The sequence below is a fragment of the Benincasa hispida genome, chromosome 4 (genome assembly GCF_009727055.1).
Source record: "Benincasa hispida cultivar B227 chromosome 4, ASM972705v1, whole genome shotgun sequence".
In the NCBI taxonomy this organism is placed as follows: domain Eukaryota; kingdom Viridiplantae; phylum Streptophyta; class Magnoliopsida; order Cucurbitales; family Cucurbitaceae; genus Benincasa; species Benincasa hispida.
The window spans coordinates 67,407,049-67,419,320 of record NC_052352.1 but is presented as its reverse complement, the minus strand read 5'-3'; the positions used below and the strand labels follow the sequence as shown (position 1 = coordinate 67,419,320).

Sequence of the window (12,272 nt, the reverse complement as noted above, 5' to 3'; positions counted from 1 at the left end):
TCTTCTAACTCACTTAGAAGTTCATTCTTCACCAATCTCCCAATTCTATTGAGATTAATGTGCCCTAAATGAAGATGCCAAAGATGGGCATTTTCTTTTGGAGAAATACGTCGACGTTTTGTTTGAGTTATAACAGTTTTAAACAATTCTGTGTTATGGAATGAATTAATGGCTAACGGTCTTAGCACATATAAATTAGATTCCAGATTTGCTGTACAAATAATAACACCATCTTTATGAGTAAACGTTTTATCCACATTAAAAGAGATAGTGTATTTACATTGTAATAAACACTTTACAGAAATTAAGTTCCTTTTAAGTTCAGGAACAATATATACATCATTCAAAACTAGAAACCTATTCTGTAAAGCTAATTGGAGCCCTCCCACTGCCACAGCTGAGACGACGTGCCCGATGCCTACTCGCATCATCATCTCACCAGTCTCTAGTTGTCACCAGGATCTAATCTTCTGAAAAGAAGGACAAACGTAGTTAGTGGTGCCCGAATCAATTATCCAGGCAGAATCATCATTCTCCACTAAACAAGTTTCAAGTACAAGTACATCATATTTACCTTTATCTGCCTTGGCCTTAGCCTTGGCTAATTTCTTCTCTTTTAGATAGCAAGGACAGTTTCTCTTCCAGTGTCCATCCTGATTGTAGTGGAAACACTTTCCCTTTTCAACCAGTGGACGCCTCCTTGGGGCAAGAGGCGGTGGGTTAGCAGACACCTTCTCTTTTCCCTTACCACCCTTCTTCTTCTCCCCTTTTACAGAGTTAGAAGTAGAAGGTGCAGACTTCGTTCCTGAGGTCGAACCTCTATGGAACATCTTAGAGGATGAAGCAACATTTGCTTCACCCTCCTTCCTCTCCTTACTTTTCAGTAAAGATTGGTCAGTCTGCAACTCGTTAAGGAGAGTTGTAAGGTTATATTTCACTTTGTTAAGAATCACATTACTAACAAAGTGCAGGAAGCTTTCCGGCAATGAATGCAGGATTATGCTAACCGGGCTGCCCTCATCAATGGTAGACCTATTCAACTCCGCCACATTGAAATGGACTATCATGTTAAGCATATGTTCACGAATAGAGGTGCCTTCTTCCATTTTGGAGTTGAATATATATTTAAGAGCCTCATGCATAAGCTGTTCAGATAGTTGTCCAAACATCCCCCGTAGGGACTCCATGATCTCATGCACTGAGACCATAGGCTCATGTTTCTTGGCCAAGACTTCAGAAAGACTTGCCAAGATGTAGGCTCGGGCCTTCTCATTCGCCCTTCTCCATCGCTCGTATGCCTCCTAAACATTTCAAGCGGCATTTGGAGCTGGAATAGGAGGGCAGGCCTCCGTCAGAGCGAACATGAGATCCTCGATGATTAGGATCGTCGTGATCATGTGTTTCCATGTTGCGAAATTTTCGCCAGTTAATTTTTCGGCACTTAACAAAACTAAGGCGGCTGTTGCCATTTTGAAAAAGTTGTTGCTGAAAATACAAACAAAACTTTATTAGATTTTGCTAAACCACTTTTAACCAATCAGTTTTGCAAAACAGTTTCAAGTACCCTAAGTAAAAGACTTCTATTTTGCAATGATGTCCTAGTGAGGCAGGACAAACGTCACCGGTGGGGTGATCAGATGCCCCTTCGCTAGGATGTGACATTCTCAATCATTAGGCAGAACCAACTATTGGAACTGAACCTAATAGCCACCATTTTTTGGTCCAGAACTGTTAATCTTTAACAACTCCGCATAAGTGTGACCCCTCGCTTTCGCCAGATGTCCCGCCCTAATGAGCACCGTAGGGAGAAGTAGTTAGGAATAAGAGACTAACGTTACCTTATCCCTTACAGAAGATCAAATAATAAGAATGCACATATTACAATTCTTTGGGGGAACACTTCCAAGTACCTCGAGGCGATGCAATAGTAACCCAACGAGGGAGACCGAGGGATATGCTATCACACTTCCCACTCCCACTTACTATGAAGACTCTCTCCTTCCACCTTGATATTGACCTACCCAAACACCATCCGTATGGGGACACGCCAAAGGTGCCTCGAGGCCGAGGGTAGATCTCACAGTGTGGACTATTTAAGAGATACGTGAAAGGTTTAAGTGAAGCATCTTATGCCCCAAGTACCCCCCGCTGAATGTTCTACCTAGGAGTTCATTAACCTAGACAATCTGGCTATTGATTTTAGTCAAAGTCGTCTTTTTAAAACTCTGCTCATAAACAACGTTTGTCTATGAAATATGAATAAGTTCAAGTAGTCACATTTAAACACTTTAATGGACTGTCCTTAACTTGTATGAATGCATCAAATCTATCTAATTCACCTTTCCAAGTAAGTTCCCAGGTAGGGGTGTTACGTGTCTGTCAACTTAAATACCCCAGCTTAGACAGAACCTGTCTTAGACAAAAGGTCCCTTATAGATAGATTTGCTACACTTTAACCTTTTATTAATCAATTTAATCCTATTAAATTGATGAAAAAGATTAAAGCCTTAGGGCTGCTAATCATATTAGAACTGTGATCTTAGGTCTATGTGATTCAAGTTTTAAACATTTTAAAACCATGAATTAAACTTAAGTGGGCATGCATGTCTTTCTTATTTCTTTTAGTTCTAATTTCTCTTTAACTTTTAAAAAGAAACAACTAAAAAACCATTGTGCACAACAAGGTGTTTATAACATTTACAAAATAACCTATATGTCATGCTTCATGTCCGGTCATTACTATACATAACTTTTATATAATGTGTAATAACCAAGCAAACATGTTATCATTCACCTTTATACTATAACAATTATAATATAAAGATGATGCATGTCGATGCTTTTTGTGCAAGCATAAATATAACTCTTATATTATATGATGCATGAGCATGCACTTACATAATTAAATCATGCTTCTCTAAATTATAACATTTACAATAAAGAGATGATGCATGACCAATGCATAACCTAAGGTGGGATGATGCATGATCAGAGGTTGTTTAGAGGCTTTCTGCTATTCTTTTGTTACTGGGTTGACTGATTGGTCCCTTGGATCTACATAAGGAAAGCTTGCCATCTTCACGATCAAGGCATGTCCTGGTGCCAATACCATGCATGGCGGAGTCATTGCATGTCACACCCCGCCCCGAGCCCGCACTCTTGAGCCCCGAGTAGAGGGATACCACCCTTTTATGATACCTACTGCCCATCTGAACCTTTGTACTACACTCAATAAACTTTAAGTCAATGAGATAACAACAACTGACTAAGTAGGCCCATTTTATTCCAATAGACTAATGTTTATACAACTCCAAGACTTGACTACAAAGTTTACAAGAACCACTCTTTAAAACCCTTCGAAAGTGTTGACCTTAGCAGCACCCTGGAACTCCTCACCTTTCGCTACCTGGAGAAAAGGAAAACATTTGAAAACGGGGTGAGCTTGCTAGCCCAGTGAGTGACAAGAAAACTGATTCTTATGTAAAAGAAGTACCGTCATGCCTTAGGTACTTTTGCTCAGATACCTTCTCAAAATGTGTCCTTCAGTATCAAGCTACTCGGATACCTTCTCAAATGTCCTTCGGTATCAAGTTTCAAGTAAAACTAGTCATACAATGACTTTCTTTAAAAAAGCATAGAAAACATGTCTTTATTTAAAAGATCTTTCTTTAGAACATGGTTTCTTTAAAACATTTTAAATATTTAGTCACTCACCTTGGTCGTTTAGGAACCTTCCTCTCTAGAAGTTCCTTGATCACCTCGGGCTCCCTTTTGAACCCTAAGATCCATATTCAATTTAAGGCTCAGATTACTCATAGTTCTAAGCCTTATCTAGAGATACTTCCTTCTATAAACATTCTCTAAACTGTCTTAAGACGCTTACTTCAAAATCTTAGCTCAGAACTCCTTGTGGTTTGGCCGGAATCCTCAAATCATTAAGACTGGCCCAAGCTTACCCGACAGCTTGACCCTTCTATCTTTTCCTCATCTCCAGCCTGATTCCTTGTAGCTTCTTCTTCGAAAGCCCTGAAAACTAGACTCTTAGAGCTTTTAGGTGGCTTTAAAATCACTCCAAACTCACGAGTATTCTGGGAGATATCCTCGTCCCAAGTTGATGCTACTTCTAGTCTTCACTGTCTGACAGCATCTCCTTCTCTTGGAACTTCATGACCGATGCATGATCTTCTCCTAACGCATGGTCTCCTTCAAATCCACCTTCTAACACTCTTCCTTACATTCTTTGAAGAGGATTTAGCTTATGAATTGAAGAGACATCTTGTTGTGGTATTTATAGTCCTTATCATCTTTACCAAGCCTCCAACGCATGACACCTCCTACTTTGGGGTGTTTGTACCATGTTTTTTCACCACCTACTCCCTTGACATTCACCTACTCTCATGCCACACACCTACTTGTATTGTCCTCCTCATGCATAAGACTTTCTTTGCATGAAACTTAATTCGTCCAGCTTCTAATAACTCAAGTCTATCCATCTCTCGATACAGCCATTTGTCCAGATGAGTTCATCAATCTTGCGTAACACAAGCCTCAGCACCGCTTCATCGTTTAGTTTCTGCATCTATCGCTTAGCACCAACGGCCCATCGTGTAGCTCAATCATTTAGTAAACGATCTCGCTCTCATCAATATCGCGCCAGTTGTGACACGAGACCTAAAACACACAATTCGTTTAGGACGCGCACTACTGCGCCCATCGTTTACCTCACATCGTTTAGGCGCTGACAGTCTTATCGTCTAAACACATCCGCCTATTGTTTTAGCATCATCGCCCAGCACCTGCATCTATCGCCCAATGCCCATCGCTTAGTATTCCGCCTATCGTATAGCGTGTTTGCTCATCGTCTAGCGGCAGCACGGCTATCGTCTAGCACTAACGGCAATCGCGTAGCGCCATCATGTAATCTATCACTTAGCGCTCACACATCGTTTAACGCTGAATGCTATCGTATAGTGCTATCGTTTAGCGCTATCGTCCAGCTTCTACACTTATCGTCTAGCGCGTCACTTCTCATCGTTTAACGCCGCGCGCATCTTCACGATCGTCTAGCGCATCGCTTAGCTCCGCGCATTGTTACACTATCGTCCAGCGCCCGCCTACACGATCACCTACCTCACCGCTTATTTTCTACACAATCGCCTACCTCATCGTATAGCACTACTCACTTACTAGACGATTGCATACCCCATCGTGTAGCGCCGCTCATTTGCTACACGATCATCTGCCTAGTGCCTTGCACTCAACATTTCGTTTTCTCTACTCTTGCTCACGCATACCCAATGCATGAGAACCTCTTGGCAACGCCTCTTGCCAATACTTCAACCAATCATACGTCCAACCTCACAAATGCATGGTTGCCTTTCTACTCATCTTATGCGTTAATGTCTCTCAATGTATGGTTCCTTTTTTACATTACACTTAGCCAAATTTCACCAATTAAGGCTCAACTCAAAACTACTAAAGGAAAATTTATTCAACACTTAGAAATTTCCTTCTCTTCAATATAGGATTTAACTTTCACTTAATTAATTCCTTTTATCACCTACTTAAATACGAAAAATGGAAATCCGGGTTTCACGTTGCAAACTTAGTAGCTTGTGCAGTAATGATGAACATTGTCTCAACTGCATCTGATCTAATGCAGGATTTCAAGACTGGATACATGACACTATCTTCACCGTGGTCGACGTTTGTGAGCCAAGTGGTAGGCACTGCAATGGGATGTGTCATATCTCCTTTTGTGTTTTGGTTGTTCTATAAGGCATTTGATGACATTGGACAGCCTGAAAGTGCTTATCCAGCGCCTTATGCAACGGTCTGTCGTAACATGGCTCTTCTCGCAGTCAAGGGCATCTCTGGTCTCCCAAAGAACTGTCTCTCCCCATGCTATGGGTTCTTTGCAGCAGCCATTGTGATAAATTTGATAGGAGACTTATCAGGGAAGGTCAGTCAGTATATTCCAATATCTACAGCAATGGTAATTCCATTCTATATGGGCCCATATTTTCTAGTGTTTATAGCTTCATGTTCCGAGTGTAAACGGTACTCGAACACTGTTAACATAAATAGTTGTGTTTCATCTGTTATTGTCATATATATGGGTATGAACTATCACATGTATTGTCAAAATATTTTCAAATAAATTTGTGTTTGGTCATTATTCATAGATAAAAATTAATCATATATTGGGAAGAATATAATAAGTTGGTTGACACCCATATATCAGATGCTTGGATGTCTAATTGCTATGACGATAATGCAAATCTCGCTCATCACTTTTTGAAATATTTATCTAAACTATTGAGATGATAATAAAAGTTTTAAATCTACAAGAGTTGGGACTAAATAAAAGCAAAGTCACTGGTACTAAAACGGTTGTCTAACCAAAATTTAAATAAAATTACACATTTGCAGATGTATCCAATAATTAAATTTGGAAGGTTTATAATTCAAAAGAATATAAGGGAATAAAGAATATGAGAGTTCAATTTTGTACAGAATATATGTAAAACTCAAGCTGGAAGTGAGCATGGTTAGAACAAAAGAGGCTTTCTCCAAACACCAAGGTATAAAAGCTTGCGGATACGCGCAGCCACCCAACAAAAAACTCGAGCAATTTAAAGTGTCAATACTCACATTTTAAACCTGAACCTGATAATGAAATTGAAGCTGAGATTTAAATGGTGACGACTTGTTATCAACATAAAATAGTATCAAAAGATGAAGGCTGGATAATCGAACCATTGATTTTAATTAGTGTCTTTATACATTGAGCTATATTCGGATTGCAAAATTTAAAAAAGTAAAAAATAAAAATAAAAATAAAAATAAAAATAAAATAAATAACCTCCTATTATGTGCAATTTTGGCTAACTAATCTCTAGAGGTAATCATGTCTCGCCCATGAATGGAAGAGCACCATTAAACTGTTACCATTGATACCCTAAGTTCATAAAATTTGTTGAGCTAAGAAAGCCATATGAATTTTCCAATTAACTTCGAAACTGCACTTGTATCTCCTTTGTACAAGTTTCTTTACATGTACATCATAGTTTAAACCAATATATCATTGCTTTCAAATATATATATATATGTATAACTATTTTAAGTAACTATGCCATACACCTTAAAGGACAAGAAGACCAAAATATTGAATGTTAAAAAAATCACAATTAAACGAAAGGAAATCAGTAGGGTGGAGATGTTCATGTACCTTAAGATAGGATGACAAGACCAAGATAGATAGAAGCACATAAGAAGATAAATGATATCATTCCCCTGCAAAAATGATCATTCGAATTATGAAATGGATGAGTGATGAGTGGAGAATTGATATGCAATCATGAATGTCTTGACCTATCAGCATTCACATTAGGACATGTGATGAGTGGAGAATTGATGTAAAATCATGAACATCTTGACATATCCCTTCTACAATGATATTATCAAAATTAAAACTTTTGGAAAATATCCCATTCTCTTTTATAGTGCAAGTGAATGATTAGGTATCTGTGAATAAGTTATCCCAAAGATTGAGATGTTAATTACCAAATGACTCCCCATCCAATTCCATTACAAGGACATGGACACAGTTCTGCAAACTTCTCAGCATCGCTCGAGTTGACTCTTCGTGAAATCAAATCATCATATATATCTGCATGAGTTAGGAAGGATAAACCATATGATTTTCATTCATTGACATTCTAGATTTTTAGTAACATTATCATGTTTGGGAGTGATTATGAAATACTTAAAATCACTTTTGTTATTTTTAAAATCACTCTAAAAATATTTTTAATCATTTAAAATCAATTTTAATAATATAAAAACCATGTTTAAAAGTGTAAAATTAAACATTAACTTGATGTCTAATGCTTAAAAGTATATTTCAGTGTGGTCTTGAACATGACGAAAGTGATTTTAACCATTTCAAAATCACTCCCAAATATAGATATATTTATAGAGAGATTAAGATATACCATAAACTGAAAACAAACTGTTCATGACACCTGCAAAACATCAATATAAGAGTAAGCAGCCCTTCTTTATCCAGTGAGGAAAACATATGTAAATTGATAAATGATCAAATATTATCCATTAAAAGAACAGGACAGTTGCAAGCTATAATGTATACCAATGAAAAGAATGACATAACGAAGTATGCGAACTGTAGTCGTTTCTTGTAGAACCCAAACCACCGCAAGAAAAATAATAAATCCTGAGGTATTCAGTTGGTGAATGTCATTTTAAGAGCAACAAAAGTGGTTTTATGTAAACTTCAATTCCTACGAAAGGATCATGGGAACACTTACCAACACAGAGTCCTCTAAGTGTCCACTGTCAAAAATATAACAGGGAGGTAAGAAATTGAATGATAAATAATTTATATTAAAATCATTTCTTACTCTCTTTCTTTTCCTTACATTTTTTGCAATGAAGAGTACAACAAGAAGAGCTAAACCCAAACAACCCGCTGCAATTCTAGCAGTGAGAAGATTGGTTGACGCGAGAATCATAGCCATTCCCCAAAACGATGATCCAAGATCTAGGTTGAAGTGAACGAATAAATACAATAAGTGGCAGGTCCGCAAAATAGAAATTTATAGAACATTTCAAACTACACCTTTAAATGTTCTAAATGTTTTTTCCAAGTTATGATTGTATACAAGTAGTTGTCTAAGAAAACTAAATAATTTATTCAAGTATGGACTTGAAGCCTCATCCATCTACTGGAAGATGGTAGGGGCGAGTGACTCGGTGAATAATTTGTAGTAACTTTAACGAGTTTTAAAATTAATTTAGATTGTAAGCATATGTATGCTTTTCTCTTTACAGCGGAATGGATGAATGTATGCACACTCAATTTTAAAACATGATCAACCTGTAAATCTTGTTGCTTATCAGGGATTAGTAAAAAAGTGAAATAAGAGAATTACATCCTGCAGGCAAAATCAACCAATATGCCCCACCACGGGTTTGAGTTACCCCTCCCTCGTTTGCATGAACCTGGATTCCTACTACCTGCACATAAACTGGTTATATCAACTTCCTCTGGGTGCATTAATCACAAACCAAGGAAAAGGATATATATATATATATATATATATAAAGAGATACCATATTGACTTCAAAAATTGAACTTTAACACCAGATCACTATTTAAGGGATTCATGAACTACCAAGATATCGACACGTGGGTAATTGATGGAATAGATAACTGTATCATAGTAAATGAACATCGAATACAATTTAGCAGTGCAGATGCCTTGTATTTAATGTAAGAAAATGGGATGAAAATGTTTAATGGGAATTTCTCAAAATTGGGGCAAGTTAACTAGAATATTCAATAGAAGATGGAGAGAATCTGGAAAATAGGGATAATGTGAGAACTCCCCCACCTCAAAGAACCTCAAACCCAAAAGATTACAGACGCAAGAAACGACAGAAAAACCAGATAAAAAGAAATTGAAATGCACGGATATCTCAGTGGTCCTTATAGCAGATTCATATTCCACATCTAGTGGCAGCAGAAGAATCTTCATGAAAAAGAACACCAGATGCATATCTTTTTGAGTCTCACCTTCAGCCTCCCATATAATGAAACTAAATACAATTCATAAAACAGGCTGGGAATAGCTATCAGTAGGCACGTGTAATGTAACCAAAGAGAGTAATGTCTGTTAAAAACTAATTATAACAGATTGATTGATAAATCCAACTCTCATGGATATCTTGCTTATGGATCTTATATCATTAACATACCTAGTCTTACTACGAAAAGATTTAAAATTATTATGCTCAATCTAAGGAATTCCACAAAAAAATCTGTCCAGATGCCTCTAGACGTCGACTCCAATATCAATTGCAGAGCTCCTAATATGATTATTATTCTTATAATTGTTTTGTTCTACTCCGATAATTTTCCCTTGAGATTACTGGAAAGAAATCTAACAAATTATATCTAGGACTGGGTGTTGAAGTGGTACAGAAAAAGTAGTCTTCTAACCTAATATCAACCTCGTTTTATTGAGTTCAATTGATCCTAGAAACTTCAAAGCAGAACAAAGGATTGGATTGTTTACGTCAACCTCCCACATTGGCAAATCCTTGGGTGACAGAACTCAAGAGCATCCTTTGGTCAATTTGGGGACCTAATTTTTACTTCTTATTGTAACCTTTCTATAGCTATGACTCGTTTGATGTTAACATCTCTAGGAAGCGGCTTACTGTAAACTCCATAAGAGGAAAACAAAACGATGTAGGATAATTTGTTTAGACGGAAAGAAGTTTCAAGGCACGTTATCTTTGAACTTTAAAAATAAACTACATCAGTTACAAACTTGAAACACAATAAGAAACATGCATAGAACATTATGTTCCTTTCACTAGGCTATGAGCATTACGGTAAAGGCGTAGCCAATCAAAAGGATCTATAATTAAAGAAGAAATATGATATTTCTTAGCATATGCTCCATTTCAATCACCACAGCAAATAGAAGTGAAGAAAAGAAATATACCTCACCACAGGTTAGCTTACAAGCTATTGCATGACTTGCTTCGTGCAGGAAAACAGTAATGAGCTTGAAAGGAGTGATTATAAATGTCCTCCATAGCTGTCACATTCAGAGGGAAAAAATCAATATTCATCGAGCAAATAATAAAGGCAAGAATAAAACTTGCTCAGCTGTGATGCACAATAAGGATTCCACCTCAAGAATACTCAAGAAAGTATCATTACTTTTTTTTTTCAAAATCAGAATCCAAAAGCTACTGTAAGTTCAATCAAGTTCCTATGCTCTCTAATTAAGTCAGATATCTAATTCCATTTTCTAAAAAAAAAAAATGGTTGTTTGAGAGATTGAAAAACATGTCAAACAAATACTACGATAAAACATGAAGGAAATTGAGTTCTTCAGAAATTGAATATCTGTACTCAGTTCAAGCCTATTGTTGCGATCTGTACCTGTCCGCGGTCGGCTAAGAAGGCTGAAAATACAGGCAGAGAAATAATGTTAAATAACCTAAACTCTCTCTCTTTCTCTCTCTCCAACCTTAATTTGAATTCTTCAAATACTTAACCACCCACATATCTCAAACATGCTGTTTAAGATGATTTGACAAGAAATACCTAAGTTCATGTAGATTTCTGGTCAGAGGAGAACGCAATCTTAAATGGTGATTTGATTAGATAACAGGGAAGAACCATCATGAATTTCATAGATAAGGAAGACCTAAGTCTGCTTAAACAGTCTACTTCTCAGCATCAAACACGAACTTAAAAACCAATCCTACTTTAGAAAATCATACAAATCTACAACTTAAAACGAGCTTAAAAAATGATTGAAACAAAAACGCAATAGAAATATTCCGACGAAGCTTACCGCGAGGATTACAACGGTGAAGACCCCAATGGTAACTAAGAACACAACCTGATCATGCTGACAGCAACTCCTAAGCTCCCAATTGGGCATTCTCTTTCAATCTCTGAGCCTTTTGGTCGATTAAACAGAAACTCCCCGGCTCCACAGGACAAATGCGGGAGCTACTCAGGTAAAGAGACGATTCAAAAATGGAGAAGGAAACTTCGGCCTCCGCTTTTGGTTGAAATGTCAGAAGGCCAATGGGCGTTTAGAAAGAAATTTCGAAAAGAATTAAAGAAAGTTATGAAAATTGGAAGCTGCCTTGCAGAAGCAAAGACTCTGTGATTGGTCAATCCAGCTTTGGAGAATTTTTGTCTTTTTCCTGCTTTATAATTCAAAGCTGTTAAACCACCAAGACGCGGCCAATTCAAAATATGAATTTTTTATTATTATTATTTTAAAAAAAATACTTTTTCGATCATCTAAATTTTGGATTGAGGTTTTCATTTCGTCCTCAAAACGATATATTTAGTTTTTAAGTTTTGATTTATTTCAATTTAGTCTCTATTTTAAATGTTAAATTTTATCTTTGATACTTGAATTTTGTTTGAATTTAACTTTTAGATTTCAAGATTTACACTTTATATCTCAATTTTTCACTAAATATTCCCTTTAAATGTGTTTGGATCATCAACATGAGTATACCAACTCAATGTTTGGTCCACCAACTTTAAATTTTGGTAGAGTTGAGTTGGTATATTTTACCAACTTACCCCACCTCTCCCTTCTTCCAATATTTTCAATGGCTCCACTCATTGGTTACGGTCAGCGACTATCACTGCCAAACTCCGGGAACCAACTCCAAGCTCTGACAACCTCCTCCGATGAAAACTT

The 12,272-nt window shown here is 37.0% G+C and overlaps 2 protein-coding genes across 3 annotated transcripts; one reads left to right on the top strand and one right to left on the bottom strand.

Moving 5' to 3' along the window:
* Positions 1-5,591: 5,591 nt before the first annotated feature.
* LOC120075094 (probable metal-nicotianamine transporter YSL13) lies at positions 5,592-6,221 on the top strand. The gene has a single exon (XM_039028260.1). The coding sequence runs from the start codon at positions 5,624-5,626 to the stop codon at positions 6,158-6,160; it is 537 nt and encodes a 178-aa protein (XP_038884188.1). The 5' UTR covers positions 5,592-5,623; the 3' UTR covers positions 6,161-6,221.
* A 143-nt stretch (positions 6,222-6,364) lies between these two features.
* LOC120075093 lies at positions 6,365-11,712 on the bottom strand. 2 transcript variants are annotated; one of them, XM_039028258.1, is made up of 10 exons: positions 11,400-11,705; positions 10,536-10,631; positions 8,955-9,039; positions 8,442-8,563; positions 8,331-8,355; positions 8,153-8,236; positions 7,998-8,027; positions 7,567-7,672; positions 7,232-7,296; positions 6,365-6,669 (listed from the first exon to the last, which is right to left on the bottom strand). In XM_039028258.1, the coding sequence occupies exons 1-9, from the start codon at positions 11,487-11,489 to the stop codon at positions 7,233-7,235; spliced, it is 702 nt and encodes a 233-aa protein (XP_038884186.1). In that variant the 5' UTR covers positions 11,490-11,705; the 3' UTR covers positions 6,365-6,669; position 7,232. The 2 variants fall into 2 exon arrangements, with proteins under 2 accessions (XP_038884186.1, XP_038884187.1); XM_039028259.1 differs by lacking the exon at positions 8,153-8,236 and having other exon boundaries at positions 11,400-11,712.
* Between the last annotated feature and the right edge of the window lie 560 nt (positions 11,713-12,272).

Bases quoted from the DNA above. Each gene is read 5' to 3' on its own strand.
- LOC120075093 (XM_039028258.1), bottom strand. From the start codon at position 11,489: ATGCCCAATTGGGAGCTTAGGAGTTGCTGTCAGCATGATCAGGTTGTG. The intron at 10,632-11,399 runs GTAAGCTTCGTC...TGAATGTGACAG, and splicing joins TCACCGTTGTAATCCTCGCG to CTATGGAGGACATTTATAAT. The intron at 8,237-8,330 runs GTAAGTGTTCCC...TGAATACCTCAG, and splicing joins ACTTAGAGGACTCTGTGTTG to GATTTATTATTTTTCTTGCG.
- LOC120075094 (XM_039028260.1), top strand. From the start codon at position 5,624: ATGATGAACATTGTCTCAACTGCATCTGATCTAATGCAGGATTTCAAG.